General features: G+C 39.8%; 1 protein-coding gene across 1 annotated transcript in view; it reads right to left on the bottom strand.

The window, feature by feature from the left end:
* The window catches only part of pde3b (phosphodiesterase 3B), a 36,256-nt gene that overhangs the window by 13,768 nt on the left and 4,988 nt on the right, over positions 1 to 17,500 (bottom strand). Inside the window, exons 2-5 of the mRNA XM_060875697.1 lie at positions 5,274 to 5,324; positions 1,625 to 1,867; positions 648 to 793; positions 176 to 282 (exon numbers count right to left, since the gene is read on the bottom strand). Of these exons, the coding sequence (XP_060731680.1) occupies positions 176 to 282; positions 648 to 793; positions 1,625 to 1,867; positions 5,274 to 5,324 (547 nt within the window). The remainder of the gene's footprint in view (positions 1 to 175; positions 283 to 647; positions 794 to 1,624; positions 1,868 to 5,273; positions 5,325 to 17,500) is intronic.

Genomic DNA, 17,500 nt, shown 5'->3' with positions numbered 1-17,500 from the left:
TTTAGGGGTCTGAACATGTCCTGAGTGCACTGTGTATGGCATCAATGACACACCTACACTTATCTTTTATCATAAGCCACTTAAAGGCAATTTTCTCAGGAAAATATGCAAAGGCAAAAGCACATTGTCAAAGTTTCAAAAGAGTCTTGTGCCTTCTGGAACACAGAAAACTGACCTGGTCTTCTGGGAATGGTGTGACCATAGGAGAGCGTGACAGAGGATGATCTCTGCTTCGGGATGGTCAGCAGGTTGCTGTTTGGCCCATTAGAGAATGATCCCTGACTGTTACAGATAGTTTAATGTTAGACATCGAGTCAATATCAAATATGGAATATCAGATGAATACAGAGCAGATTTTTAAGCATACTGCACATAAAAGGATAAAAAAAAAACAAAAAAACAACAAGCACAATATGCTTTCAAATGCCTGTGTGACAGTGCCACCTTGTGGTCTAATAATACAATACAATAATGACTAAAACAGGCCGCAATTCTCCAGCGTCTTGAGACTACAAAATGGTATCGGAAATGTAAAAGACTTCGTGAGCTGTGTGGTGTTCCGTTCTTCAGTTGTGTGGGAACAGTGTTAATTAGGTTCAGACGATGCAAGGACTTTAGCTCTCTGGTGAGATGTGGAGGACTCTGACCTGCCAGCACTGAGCTCAGTGTGAGATCTTTTTCCATTACTGCGCTCCCAGCGAGGGGACGAGTGCGTCTCCAGAGGAGAGAGGGTTGAACACGCAGAGCTCCGCCTCAGTTGAGGAGTCGGCAGACTGTTTCTACTACTCAGGCCCTGAGAAAGTACAGAGGAAGAGACAGAGAGTTGCCCTTAAATCACCTGTTAGAAGGAGAAATGGCAAAAAAAAATCTTTTTTTGAACTTTTTTGTTGTAAATCAGTAAAAACACAACATTTACATCTGAGGTGCACAAAACATCACAAGAGCTTGTTAATAAATTTATGACAAATCTGGTTTGGAAAAAAAAAACATGAATTCACTGATTGTTTTTTATTAACACGATTTAGCAAATTGAAGTAAAATAAAATAATCTACATTGTCAAATGTATGTGCACCCCTGACCGTCACATCCATGTGTGCTTCTTGAACGTCTCAATAAAGATTTATTCTCTTATCATTGCTGTTACAATAAGCTCCACCATTCTGTGAAGACTTTCCACTAGATAACGGGGATTTGTGTTCAATCAGCTACAAGAGTTTTAGTGAAATCAGACACTGATGTCGGGATATTAAGGAGCCTCTAGTTTGTCCAAAAGGTGTTCAGGGGGATTGAGTCAGAGTCAGGGCTCAGTGCAGAACACTCGAGTTCTTCATTCCAACCTTCACCTCCACACCATATCTTCATGAAGCTGCTTTATGCAGGTGGACATTGTCATAATGGAGCAGAGTTTGGACTCTGAGTTCTAAGGAAAATGTAAAGTTACACACAGAGATGATCTATAAAACAGTGGGCTTCCAACAGCTTGGGGAAGAACCCCATATGGTTGTTACTGGCAGTGCTGCTGATCCCGTTATTGTCAAGAAAAGTCTATTAAAACATTAAATTTATTACAATATTAGTCTTATTTTGTGACGTTCCCCGGTTGGCATCTCAGGGACTTCTTACTTTCACAGGCTTTCTTTCAGCTCTGTCACTTGGATCCTCTGCCTCAGCACAGGGGTAGAACCCAGGGAAAGGTGTGAACGGATTTGGACGCGGACGGCAGGAGCCTGAGACGCTGTTGAGCAAACTGCTGACACTGCGTAATGACGACATGACATTCGGAGACAGAGACGAGTCCTGCATCAGGTCTGAGATCAGATTCCTCACATCACTAATCACTGAGAGATCTGCTCCACACACTGAACCCTGCAAAACACACACACTATAATTAATGCTAACTTCAATATTTATTAGCGATTCTTTTTGATCTTCAACCTTTAAGAAAAGAGCAGAATAGATCTCAAAGTGTAGTGTTACATAATTCATAATAATATAAACTAAATAAAACAGCAAAATTGTTGGAGAAAAAAAAGATAGATAATGATGTCACTAATATTATTATTGTTTTACTCCCCTGCAAGAGACTGACTTAATTTCACTGATTTCTTTTTTAAAATGATTCCCCTGCATACTGGATCTCTTACCCACATGTTTCTTTAAACAGATATTACCAGTAGCTTTCCAACCCATTCTAAAGATGATTAATTCTTCCATTAGCACTGGTTATGTGCCGAAATCTGTTAAGCTTACAGTAATCAAAGCTTTGTTTAAAAACCTGACCTCGACTCAACCCAGCTGACCAACTAAAGGCCAATATCAAACCTCCCCTTTATCTCCAAGATCCTAGAAAAGGTTGTAGCTCAGCAGTTATGTTCAGATCTACATAGGAATAATATTCATGAACTGTATCAGTCAGGATTTAGGCCTCATCACAGCACAGAGACAGCGCTGGTTAAAGTGGTAAATGACCTGTTACTGGTCTCTGATCAGGGTTGTGTCTCTTTGCTGGTGTTACTTGATCTTAGTGCAACTTTTGATACCATTGACCATGTTATATTACTTGATAGACTAGAACATGGAACAGGAATTATTTTTACATTTATACTCTAAATTTTTATATTTCTGTAAAGCTGCCTTAAGACAATATCCATTGTTAAAAACACAATACAAATAAAATTGAATAATAATAATTATTGAGATAAATAAACTGAGCCTGTAAAATTCAATTTCAAAAGAATGAAATAAGAAAATATTATTACTTTTAAAAAAGATTGTTAACACTGCATTATTCTGAAGGCTGGAGATTTAATAGTTCAAAGTCAAAATTCTAATTTATTTGTATTGCGCTTTAACAATGGACTTTGTCTCAAAGCAACTTTACAGAACAAACATAAAACAAAAGAATGATTTAAAGAATAAAATAATACAAAAATTCAAGATTAATATTAGACATTTAAATGTGTTTGTATTTATCCTCAATAAGCAAGTCTGAGGTGACTCAGGTGACTGTGGGAGTGAAGCTTCTGTCGCCCTCCAGTGGTACAACTAAGTTACGGCGAATTTTTTTTTTTTTTTTTTTTTTTTTTAACTTTAGCCCTTTTGTTTGTATTCCTGTGTGTGACAATCGTGAAAAAGAGCACAGGTATTACACACACGCATGGCGCTCACACACACACACACACACACACACACACACGCATGGCGCTCACACACACACACACACGCAGGCACAGCTCACACACACACACGCAGGCACAGCTCACACACACACACGCAGGCACAGCTCACACACACACACGCAGGCACAGCTCACACACACACACGCAGGCACAGCTCACACACACACACACGCAGGCACAGCTCACACACACACACGCAGGCACAGCTCACACACACACACACACTGGCACAGCTCACACACACACACACGCAGGCACAGCTCACACACACACACGCAGGCACAGCTCACACACACACACACGCAGGCACAGCTCACACACACACACACAGGCACAGCTCACACACACACACACACGCAGGCACAGCTCACACACACACACACACGCAGGCACAGCTCACACACACACACACACGCAGGCACAGCTCTCACACACAGGCACAGCTCACACACAGACACACACACAGGCACAGCTCACACACACACACACGCAGGCACAGCTCACACACACACACACACACACACACAGGCACAGCTCACACACACACACACACACGGGCACAGCTCACACACACACACACACACGCAGGCACAGCTCACACACACACACACACACACGCAGGCACAGCTCACACACACACACACACACACACACACACACACACACAGGCACAGCTCACACACACACACACACGCACACACGCAGGCACAGCTCACACACACACACGCAGGCACAGCTCACACACACACACGCAGGCACAGCTCACACACATGCAGGCACAGCTCACACACACACACACACGCAGGCACAGCTCACACACACACACACACACACGCAGGCACAGCTCACACACACACACACACACACGCAGGCACAGCTCACACACACACACACACACGCAGGCACAGCTCACACACACACACACACACACACACACACACGCAGGCACAGCTCACACACACACACACACACACACACACACACACACGCAGGCACAGCTCACACACACACACACACACACGCAGGCACAGCTCACACACACACACACACGCAGGCACAGCTCACACACACACACACACGCAGGCACAGCTCTCACACACACACACACAGGCACAGCTCTCACACACACACACACAGGCACAGCTCTCACACACACACACACAGGCACAGCTCTCACACACACACACACACACAGGCACAGCTCTCACACACACAGGCACAGCTCTCACACACACAGGCACACACACACACACACACGCAGGCAGGCACAGCTCACACACACACACGCACGCAGGCACAGCTCACACACACACACGCACGCAGGCACAGCTCGCACAAACGGGGCGCTCACACACGCACAAACGGGGCGCTCACACACGCACAAACGGGGCGCTCACACACGCACAAACGGGGCGCTCACACACGCACAAACGGGGCGCTCACACACGCACAAACGGGGCGCTCACACACGCACAAACGGGGCGCTCACACACGCACAAACGGGGCGCTCAGCTCTGTAACAGACTCACTGCACGTTATCACTAACACTTGATTGCAGTTCTTGCTGCTAAGTTTGGCCCAAACAGTTATTAGGTTTAGGGGGCAAATACTTTTTCACACAGAGCCATGTGGGTTTGGATTTTTTTTTTCCTTAATAATAAAAACCTTCATGTAAAAACTGCATGTTGTGTTTACTTTGTTATCTTTGACTAATATTTAAGTTTATTTAATTATCTGAAACAAAAGTGTGACAAATGTGCAAACAAAATCAAAACAAAACACTTTTTTCACCACAGTACATTCGGCTTCAAAGTGAAAACAAAACCCTACATTTGTAGGGAAAACAAAGGGGCAAAGAATTAGGATAAATTAAACATTCTAACTGGAGAGAACAGCGCTAACATTCCTGTGCACATGCTACAGCTTTATTTGTTCTACACGTCTTTACATATTTATCTGCACTTGTTCCGTCACACATCTATTTACTATTTGCACTTCTTATAGATGATAAATGGCATTTTGTTGCTATGTAACTGTTCGATGGCGATGACGTTCCATCCATCCATACAACACTGAGGAGGATTAGAACTGACCTGATACTGAGGTTTGGACCACTGTTTCAGATCCCAGTCCCACAGAATCATCTGAAGGAGACAAAAGCAGAAGAGCGTCAAGGCTGTTTAAGAACTCAACATTTATTTGTGTTTTAATGTGTGTTAGAAAGTGGGAGGAGTCTGTGTGTGTGTGTGTGTGTGTGTGTGTGTGTGTGTGTAAGATGTGAGACCGCCACATTGTTTTTAGTTTGGTGGATAACGGGAGCTCAGGGCCTTCACTAAAAGGAAATCAGAAAAAAAGCCACCACTTGAGCCACAGTGAGACATCAGCGCTCTCAGATCTTATCTGACCTCAACATCATCATCCGAGAACATGAGAGCATTTCCATGTTATCTCTCTCTGACATACAGTACAGGGGTCCAGTCACATTTCCCTATCGACATGCTACACACCACTGACAACACACTAAAGCAGGAAACAGAGCACCACATCCTGACTTTAATCCCATAAACACCAAACCTCTAAATGTAAGATTCAGTATAACAGCAATCCTGCTTGTGTGATATCACATGAATATCAGCACTGCTGAAACTCGGCTCTAGTCACGAGGACGCAGGTAATCAATCACAGGTAATCACGGCGGTGCTGACAGTCAGTACAGCAGCAGTGATTGTCATGTCAACTTTATACGTCAGTTCTATAAACAAGAAATTAATATTAGATAACTAACACTTCAGACACAATGGCCAAATATTGTATTTAATTATTTTAATTATTCACCTTCACCACATCATACACACACACACACACACACACACACACACTTCTCCTCACAGAAAACTTCATCCTGAGTTTATAATCTGTTTATTATCAGTGTAGTGTGTTCTGTACACGTCCCTGTGAATGAGCTGTTGCTATAGAAACCATAAGGTATCAGAGCGAGTGTATTAATATAAACCTGATCTTAATGATTAATCAACAATGCTAAATGTTAATGTTAGTAGATGTTAAGTCTTTATTATACATGTATATTATAACTTGTAAAACATCAACAGCCTAAAAAAATAAATAAATATTAAATACTAAATATTTTCTAATGTTTTGAACATCATGCTAACTCCATGCTAATCTGTATGGCTCAGTTCATAAGCAGCCTACACACATTCCCAAGGGCAAATAAACCTCACCATGGCAACATGTCAGAGTCCAGAGAACAACACTACGCAACTCCATGTCAACCAGGAAGTAGTGAGAAGCATGGAGAAGAGGAGAGAAGAAAACTGAAGGAAAATGGAAGTCCACGATCTAAAGTCTGCTGTTCATCACTCGCATCAAAACATGAGAAAAACAAACGATGGCCGTGCAAGGATTTGTACAGCTCTGTGGGTTTAATGTGAGAACAACTGCAGGATTGTGAAGATGTGTCACACAAACACACTCTAGTGTACACAAATCTCATTTTGAGCGTCTGGCGTTAATAGTGTACACACTCGCTCACACACACACTCACGCTCACTTGCTTACACACACACACGACCAAATATCTGATTTTCACATTGCACATTCAACTCATTATTGCACTTAGCTTATTTGCACAGTCTATTTTCCACCTTACTGTAATATAATTACTTAATTTATCTTCTTCACATTTTATTTTATTTATTTTTATACTCTCTCTCTGTCCTTAAAGCTGTACGTTACTGTAATGTACAGCAACCATTTATTTAATCTTGTGCGCACACATTCACTTTACGTGCTTGAGGTTTTTCTGCTGCTGCTTGTGTGTGTGCGTGTGTGTGTATGTGTAAGAGTGTATATAAGGTGACACTCAGCTATTTTTGTCATCATGTTTAGCTTATCTGGACTGTATTTAAATTTTGTGAAAAAGTGCTCTTGCAATTCTGCTAGTGAATTATTAGGAATTAAAATATCCTTTTTTTATGCTGTTGAAACACTAGAATGTAGTTTATCTGTAGGGTTAAAGTGAGCTTAAGGCTGGGTGTTTACAATGCTGACATAATGCATGACTGTGTGTGTGTGTGTGTGTGTGTGTGTGTGTGTGTGTGTGTGTGTGTGTGTGTGTGTGTTTTCCGTGGGTGTCGGCTGTCTGACGTCAGTGCAGTCCAACACTCCTCTCACCATGCAGCTGCTGTGAGTGTGGGAAAGTCCGGCTGCTAACAAATCACATTTCAGTTTTAAATCTAATAAAATCATGTTTCTTATCCTGCAGAAATTCCTCAAAAGTATGAAAACCTTTTTCAGTAATGAGTGTGACGCCTTTCTTTAATCAGTGTAATATATATTTTTATATATAAATCATTTAAATAATTAAGCCTTTAATGATCCGGGTGTGCTATTTAGTGAAAGTGTCATTAACATGTGTGATGTGTGTGTGTGATGTTTAGTCAGTGTGTGTGTGCGCGTGCGTGTGTGTGTGTGTGTGTGTGAGATTTGTCAGCTCCAGGACTGGACTTCACTGTTCAACAACTCGCTGCCTCACAATCAAAAAGTTCAACTTCAACTCCGTCAGAAGATAAAGTGACGTGTTATTCTTCTTTTTCCTCAGTGGTTTTAATAATGGCATCATATCTTATTTCAAATATATATATATGAAATATGCGAAACCTGGCAACCCTGGCTTTATGTGATTATAAAAGGAGATGAACAATTCAGTTTTAGTCTTAGTCTAATGTCTATCTGTTCAAACAAGAGAAAAGAAAAAAGCTACAGCTTCGTATCATGTACAGAGGCCATGGTGCTTTATCACTACAGCTTTTTCAAAAAGAATCATTTAATTCACACTTTATATTATTATAAATCTTCTACATTCATTGCGAATGTTCATTGTAATTAAAAGAAAATGCTCTCACAAATCAGTAGCATAACAAAAAGAACTTGCAACGCAGCTGCTTCATGGTTTCATTTATTTTGTATTATAAATTACAAATACAGAAAATGTCTTTATATTACACAAGTGTGTTCATGTGTACTACATGTGTAGTGATGATATAATTCAGTGACCCTCAGGGTGATTTATAAGTGCCATTTCCCCAATCACCTGCCCCGGGACAAGCAGTGTGATGACGCAGGTACAGTTAACTCCCCTATCAACCCCCCACCCCCAGGCTACTACTATGCTTTTCCTCAGTGTAGCTCTTGGGCTTGGGGGCCGTGTGTGTGTGTGTGTGTGTGTGTGTGTGTGTGTGAGATCTGAGCTGAAATGTGTTGTGCTGTTGCTCGGACACAAATGCCAGGCTTATCCCGACGGCCACCACTTGCCCACCCCAGGTCCTTCCTCATGAGGCTTTTCAGCAAAAACAGCCAATAAATAAAATCCCATCACGAACACTGATCATTGTTCTACGTACATTCTGTTCTTTCTACATTGAAATTCAAAAAGTTTCTAAAAAACAAGGCAGAAGAACAAAGCATTAAAAAGTATAATCTTTGTGAAAAGGGAAAAATGCACCAGAAATCAGCATGAAGTGAAACTTGACCAATGCAGCAAAGTTCATTCATCTGCCTGACAAAATCTCTGCTAAGCTGTCAGTCTCCGGCTCGGGGGCTTTGGCTTCACTCCACGCCGCCTAATGACAAACACGTGTTTGCAAGAACAACAAATACGCCCCGAGCCGAGGGAAGGTCAGCGCTATTACGTCAATGATGAACTTTTTCCCACAATGGCACGGTTCAGACTACAGCGGCTCTTGGATATCGTGCGAGTCGACTCTGAGAGCGACCTGAACCGAGCAACGCCTCCCAAACTCGTGTAGAAAATTCTCAACTTCAGCTGCTTTATTAATCCAGCAAGGTTTTTTCCTCTCTGTGCAAAAACAGATGTGTGGTTTTTGTTTGCTTTTTAATTAGTTTTTCAACAAAAGCGTTCATTTGGTTTGTAAAAGCCGAGTTGATGAAAGAATCCTGAGAGCTTTACACAAGTGTGTGACATACCAAGTGTCTTTCCTAAATGGACTACAGCAGAACGGCGTGTAAACACTCTTCCTCTCCTTCTTTCTTGAGGTCTTTCCTGTCTGCTTTTATACAGTTTACGTTGCACATTTCACTCCAACAATAATATTGATGTGGATTTTTCGATTGTTCTGAACACTTAAATATTTTCCTTATCTTTGTCACAGAACCTCCTTAAAAACCTCTCAACAAAGAGAAGTTGAAATGAGAAAAACCCACAGTGTCAGAAACAGACTGAAAGCTTTCAATGAGATTATAAAGTAAATATGCTGTTCATAAATCAAGGTTAATTATTTTAAAAAAAAAAAAATTGCACACACAATCAAACAGATACATGGTCTACTAAGCATGAGCACATGCACGTACACACGACGCGCACACACACGCATGCACACAAGACACACACGTACACCTGATTTGGGGACAGCAGCTCAGAAATAGAAGGCCTTGTAAGGGAGCAATATGACTATCAAGAAAGATCAACACAGATGCGCGCGCACACACACACACACACACACACACACACACAGTCAGCATTGTAAACACCCAGCCACAATCGCAGTTTAACCCTACAGATAAACTACATTCTAATGTTTAAACAGCATAAAAAAGTATATTGTATTCCTTTATTCGACTGTTCAGACATTTCACCTGTGAGTAAGAGAAAGAACTTTGATCATTGCTGTTAATGTCTGAATTCGTAAACCACTTACAATTCACCTATTGTGTTATTTCTTTATGCCATTTATTTAAATACATAGATTTTATAAATTTTATGATCAAACATTAATTTTAAAATTACTCAGTAAAAAAAAAAATTTAAATATATGAGTGTTTTGCTTCCTTCTCACTTCCACACTAAAGATTTTTTAATAAAATTATTCTTATTCCTTTAGAAAGGTAGTCAGTAAAATCCAATCACCTCAACAGCAAAATAAAAACTTAAAAAATGAATATAAATGATAATCAATTTAATATTTCCACTTTCATTTTAAATTGCTACAAACGATGAAAAAAACCCCAAAATACTAAGACAGTTCTGTGGGTAAAAATGTCCAGATTGTTAAGAGCTGATATGAAGGATAAAGGAACAACTGGGGTGAACAGAAAAGAATCTCCGCATGCACAACACACTGAAGATTGAGGTGGAGGAATTACACCAGCTGAAGACCAGAGCAGGTTCCTCTCCAAATCAACCAAGAGCATGTTAGATAACTGCAGAAATGAGCAGTTGTACAGATGTTCCTAATAAAGTGGACAGTGTGTGTACATTATAGTTTAACAGATTCTTTTTATATTTTCTATGGTTTAAATGTTTATTGTATATGTATTGTGGGAGTTTATGAATTTCCTTTTAAAAGTTTATTAGTTATTATTAACAAATTTATACACTGATTATACATTTATCTTAAATCACCTTAAAATTAGATCACAACAATCAGTTCCTTTAAAAAATTTAAATTGACAGGAAGTGACAAATGATTCCATTAGGGATGTACCGGTCCGATATTTTGGATCGGGAACGACACAGATCCAAGAAGTTTGAGTGGATCGGTTATCGGTGATCGATCCAAATCCGATACCCCTGGTCATGGGCATTGGTCAGAACCATTATATGTAGGGTTGGGTATCAAAAGGAATTTTTAATAAAATTTAATTTAAATAAATCCAACATCAAATTTAACATTCAGAATTACAACTTAGCAAAACAGTTAGCAATTTTTCTGAAGAAAAATGAACATGTCTGCTTTCTCTGGGAGAAGACGAGACCTTTCCTGGCTTATTGTATCTCCAGCTGTGGAGAAAACCCTCTCAGAGGGACTTAAGTAAAGTTGGCTCCATATTCACAGATTCGAATTTCCAGAGTCAATAACTCCTGACCTAAACACTCTTATTACACAAATAACGCCTCTTTTTTATAGTAATGTAGAGAGGCAGCTACAACCCAAGTTTCCTCAATATCAGCTTTCCTCTGCGTTGGACAAAATACATAAGTCTCTATGTGTGAACACCTAAGAGACAGATTCCAAGGGACCGTCAGCAAAGTGCAAAACCCGAAAAGCGAATACAAAAAACAGTCAATAACTTTACTGTAATACACTGTACTGTCACCAGCTCACACACATCACTGTAATACACTGTACTGTCACCAGCTCACACACATCACTGTAATACACTGTACTGTCACCAGCTCACACACTGTAATACACTGTACTGTCACCAGCTCACACACTGTAATACACTGTACTGTCACCAGCTCACACACATCACTGTAATACACTGTACTGTCACCAGCTCACACACATCACTGTAATACACTGTACTGTCACCAGCTCACACACATCACTGTAATACACTGTACTGTCACCAGCTCACACACATCACTGTAATACACTGTACTGTCACCAGCTCACACACATCACTGTAATACACTGTACTGTCACCAGCTCACACGTCACTGTAATACACTGTACTGTCACCAGCTCACACATCACTGATGTCCTGAGTGTTGTACTACAACATTTATTTTTGGAAAATGTGTTTTTTTTTGTTTTTTTATGATGGGGTAGATTTGCTTCCTTATCGTAGCTTTGGAAATTAATCCACACTTTAGACTTTTTTTAGACATGTTTAACACAAAGCGTACCTCAGCACAGCAGCGCGAGTGACTGATTTCTGTGGTAAACTGCGTTAATTTGGTTGCGTGACTGTAAAACAATGAATATTCATGAGGTAAGACGTGGCTATTTAAAGTGACCGCTCACAGCACTTTGCCCGTCATCTCATCGGAACCGCGTTTGGAACCGAAACTAAAAAATTTCGCGCGGTTCTGGTTCCTGTTAAAAAACAGAAGCGGTTCTGAATAAGAACCGGTTCTCGGTTCCCAACCCTAATTATATGTAGGTGGGACAGGACCCAACCACTTTTTAAGACCAATAATATTGGACCCACCCACTTTTACCGTCTCTATTCAGCACATATGTCTTTTTTTATTACTTTTCAGAGCGCCGCCAGTCGAATCCATTCTGCTTGATGAATGCCCTAATAAATTAAACTCCATTCCATGTTTTACCTACAGCATTGACCACGATCCTGCTTCCTGAGATCCATGGGCCCATGCCCGAGGTGGTTGATTAATGAACAGCAAACATCATAGACTATTGCTTAAACTTATATGAAAAATACACTTTTAATTAAATTACATTAATGAAAATAAATATAATAAATTTTATAGGAAATATGTTGCACAACCGCCTACGACAGACAGGCAAGTTTAGCAGGCGCCCTTTACATTTACCTCAGTGTGTTAAACATGTCGCTCATTTGGGTGTAAGGTTTAATGTTTAATACATTTTGCATTGTGTTTCAAGAGTTCTAATTTAAGATTCACTTTAAAATATTGCCTTTTCTTCAGAAAATAATTTAATTTAATAATTGCAGTATATATGGTTTAGATTGTTATACCACTAACTGTTAAAAGTACTGTTTGTTACTGCATTAATACTTTTTTAAAGGTTTCTTGTGTTTTCACTTTTCATCCAGTAATAAGGACATTTTTGTATTTCTTTGCCAGAAACAAATAAATCTTAACTAAACAACTTGTTTACATTCTTTAGTTTTAAAGGTAGAAAAGAACACAGATATCGGATCGGTATCGGCTGATACAGGCAAACTCTGGTATCGGAATCGGATCGGAAGAGAAAAAGTGGTATCGGTCAATCTCAATGTCAATCAGGTCAATCTCAGTCAGACACTAGAGCACAGAGGCAGCAAACACTTGGATAAAAAACATCAAAAACCGCCTCATAACAGCAGGATCTTATAAAACACAACATCAGAATAAATCAGCTTATTACAAACTGCACAATCCTCTATTGGATTAAAATGTCTTGCTTTAGTACAAAGTTAAAGGAATGATTAGCATAAAAATGACAGAGCGTTTAGGACGAGGTTTGGGACGAAGTGGACACTAATGGGATTTTAGCATCATGAGTTCAACATCTGTTCTGAAAACCATCTCATTTCAGCTGATTTTGAGCTCCATTTCGTCTTAATACAACATTACACCTGACCACTGAAGCAAGATATTTAACTTAACTGTAAGTCCATCTACTCAGAAAGTTAAAGAGAAAGACCTTGTAATGAACGGTGCATAAATAACAGCATTGGTGTTCTTCCCCACCAGCAAGTTTGACACGCAAATGACTCTATCTTCTCTCCCAGTGAGCTCATACATGTGGTGTCAATTTGTAGAAAGCAAACTGAACGGCTGAAACAGTGCGGAATCCAAGGAACGCAAAAGAATATTTTCCATTTGATCCAAAAGAGTCTTTGGATCCATCATCACTACAAAAGCGTCCAACCTGCTTTAACAAGAACAAAACCAGCAGGAAGCAGAACGCGGCTCAATGACGAGTTGCACAATAAACATTTAGGAAAGAAAAAAAACAAGTTCAGGCCGCGTTCAGCTGAACACACTAACAGCTTAGAGTAACATTTCACATTTATTTCTCAACACACACAAAGCCTCAAAACATCACCAAATATAATTTTGTTCCTGTAAGTAAAATAAATTTTACATTTTTTGTAATCATATATTAAGTTTAGGAAAATCAGATCACAGACTCGCTCCAGGTTTGTGTTTACTGAAAATCTTCATCATTCACAGAGTGAGAAAAACCAAGGTTTCAATTCTAAACTAAAATGAATAAAATTAAAACTGCAGCTCTACTTTAAACACTTTAATCATTAACTCTAAGGGAGATTTTCTGCGTCACACATCAGGTTCAGTGTGTAATGACTGATGTAATACACCTTGTTACACACACACACACTTCTATGTGAGTGTGAGTGAGAGGGGAATATAAAAAAATAAAAACAGTTTTGTAGAAAATGCAAATTGTAGATAATCTCTATTCATTTGCATTGTATTCATTTGCACACAAACACGCGCACACACACGCACACAAAAACGCGCACACACACGCACACAAAAAAGGCACACACAAACACACACACACACAAAAGGCACACAAACACACACACAAAAAAGGCATACACAAACACGCACAGTGCAAAAGTCTGCAGATTTATATATTGTTTTAAATATTATTTGTTTTAAGAAATATTACAAATAAACTTAAAATTGTGTACACAACAATAAACAATAACATTTTGTACACAACAACATGCCACAGCCATAATGGAGACTGTAAACCAACACAGATGTAAAAACTTTCACAACAAACACTAAGCTGCTTTATTATTTTACTGTTTATTGAGGTATAGTTACATTAACGCTTGTATTTTTTATATCTGATTACAGAAATTAATTCCACGTGTTTGTGGGCACTTCTGTGTGTATAGAATTTAAAAGTAGTTGTTTTTTTTAATCTTAAACTGAAAAATTCCTGTTAATACAAAAATAATTAATTCCTGTAAATATTCACAATATTTACAATTACTGAAAGAAAGAAAGACACATTGGCCTGGTGGGAGGGGGTGGAGGGGGGAGGTGGGGGTCGGTCCGGGGCAGACAGTGACCAGAGTTTCAGAGTATGTGAGTTGTGAGTATTTTATAGAGCGTCTCTCTCACTTGGTGCAGGGAGTTAGAGCACACGTTTGTCCTGTTTGTTGGGGCTTTCGCCTGCGAGTGGCTGAACACAAACACACACACAAGCGCACGCATGCGTGCAAATATGCACACACAAACACAAAAAAAACCTTCTTCTACAGCCACACTGACGTCAGCAGTTGCCTAGCAACAGCCATTACAGTAAAACCAACCAACAGAGAGAAAGGGTTAGAGAAAGAAAGAGAGAGAAAGAGAGAGAGAGAGAGAGAGAGAATTTGAGGAAATATGACTTTAAATTCTTAATCTTAACTAAAAAGATTAATAATCTAATAATAATCTGTGTTTTTATTTACATTGTGACAGAGCAGAACATCAGAAACTGTGTCATGTAAATAAAGAAGTGTCCAAAATCACACCATTAATGGAACACACACACAAAGACAGCACTCACACACACACACACACAAAATCACACCACAAACGGAACACACACACACACACACACACACACACACGTGCCCGCACAGACAGACAGACCGACCGCACACAGAGACAGCCAGGCCGACCGACCAACCGCACACACAGACAGACAGCCCGACCGCACAGACAGACCGACCGACCGCAGAGACAGACAGACCGACCGCACACACAGACAGACAGACAGACAGACCGACCGCGCACACAGACAGACAGACAGACCGACCGCACACACAGACAGACAGACCGACCGCGCACACAGACAGACAGCACAGACTGCACAGACAGACAGACTGCACACAGACACAAATGAGGTCATGTGACAGGTTTAATTATATCTTCAATATTACACTGAACTGCACTTTTTGTCCATATAGTCCACAGATCTATAATCCCACTCTCTGGTCACCCAGATGAGGATGGGTTCCCTTTTGTGTTCCTCATATCATCTCAGGGAGAATTTGATCAACACCATAACCTCTGACTTGATCATTATATTTAAATTTTCAATTTAGAATTTATATCCTGAATTTATAGACTTCTGTAGCACTGCTTTATTTCAACTGTTAAAATGGCTACACAAATAAAACATTTCAGAACTGAGGCAAAGGGTCAGATTTTTCAAGATTTTTGCAAAAGCCAATCAGAGAAAACTTGGAAATGTTCTGATTCCTTGAAGTAGCTGACGGAGGTAACACGTGTGTACATGGCTGTAGATGAGAGAAAAACACGGACACTAAACGTTTCAGGTTTCTGTTTCAGATGCTGACAGACGACTGCTGAGTGAAAACTTTCCCACTTCTAAAACCTTTTTTTTCCAGAAAATCCTAAAATGCAGATTAACATGCAAAAAAAGGAAGAATCAAACAAAGTTGTGCTGAAAGCTGAGACCATTTTACTGAATATTTTAATCAGTGTGTGATCATCTACAGAAACTCTCTCCCTCATGCGCTGTACCAGAGGAAGAAAACGAGCTGCAGTCTAATTGCCGGAGAACGTGACGCAAAACGGTTTCCATGGCTACAGAGTTTTGGAGGAGTTGCTCGAGCATTTCCTCATCTGTTTGCACTCAGAGCAGAAGCCTGACAGCAAGTGTGCAACACACACAGGGGTTTAAACAGACAGGCCACAGACTCTTATGGTGATTTCAGAGAGAATTCGAGTAAATTTAACATAATGTCAAAAAGTTTCTGCATTCTTAAAATAATGTGAATGTGGAAAATGGAAATAAAAATAAATACAAAATTTACACAGCTGTTAGTTCTGATCCTTTATGACCAGTAGAACAACACCGTCACTCCACTCGTGTGTGTTCACTACATATCATTTACATTTACATTTACAGCATTTGGCAGAAGCCCTTATCCAGAGCGACGTACATAAGTGCTTAAATCTCTCACACAAACACAAATATGAAAATTAAATGTGAAAATTAAATATCACACAAACTGTCCTGATAACTCAATACACACACTGTTACTGCACTTACTACAGGTTACCATGGCAACACACAACACTATATGAAGCTTTTTTTAGAAACTATTTTGGTTGATGGACCAAAAGAATATAAAATATTTGGCCATTGTGTCTGAAGTGTTAGTTATCTAATATTAATTTCTTGTTTATAGAACTGACGTATAAAGTTGACATGACAATCACTGCTGCTGTACTGACTGTCAGCACCGCCGTGATTACCTGTGATTGATTACCTGCGTCCTCGTGACTAGAGCCGAGTCTCAGCAGTGCTGATATTCAGTATAACAGCAATCCTGCTTGTGTGATATCACTCAGATATTAAGCCCTTACACACACACACACTTTATTCTGACATTATAATAAAAAATAAAAAATGGTGGTCTGCCACACGACTACACTTCCTCTGCAAGCATCTGAGAAATTATATTTTGATCACAGACCTGAAGTCGTCACTGAATCGGCCAGAAAGTAAAATTCCTTTTCTACAGTCACTCTGGTGTACGTCACCACACAGTGACGTCAATGTTACATCATTCCACGTGTTCATGCAGCCAGAGAACGTGACAGCTGAGACACACACACACACACACTCAAATGCACTCATCCATGTGTCTCTAAGAACACTTTAGATATCAAACTTTAAAAGAACAGAATTAAATATGACAATAAAACTGACTTACTGCTAAAAATATAAAACATCTCAAATCTAGATATTTTCAGCATCGGGATAATTTTTATTTCTGTCTCTATATTTCTGTAAAGCTGCGA

This window comes from Tachysurus vachellii, chromosome 1 (assembly GCF_030014155.1).
Source record: "Tachysurus vachellii isolate PV-2020 chromosome 1, HZAU_Pvac_v1, whole genome shotgun sequence".
Lineage (NCBI taxonomy): Eukaryota > Metazoa > Chordata > Actinopteri > Siluriformes > Bagridae > Tachysurus > Tachysurus vachellii.
This window is presented reverse-complemented; position numbering and strand designations above follow the sequence as displayed.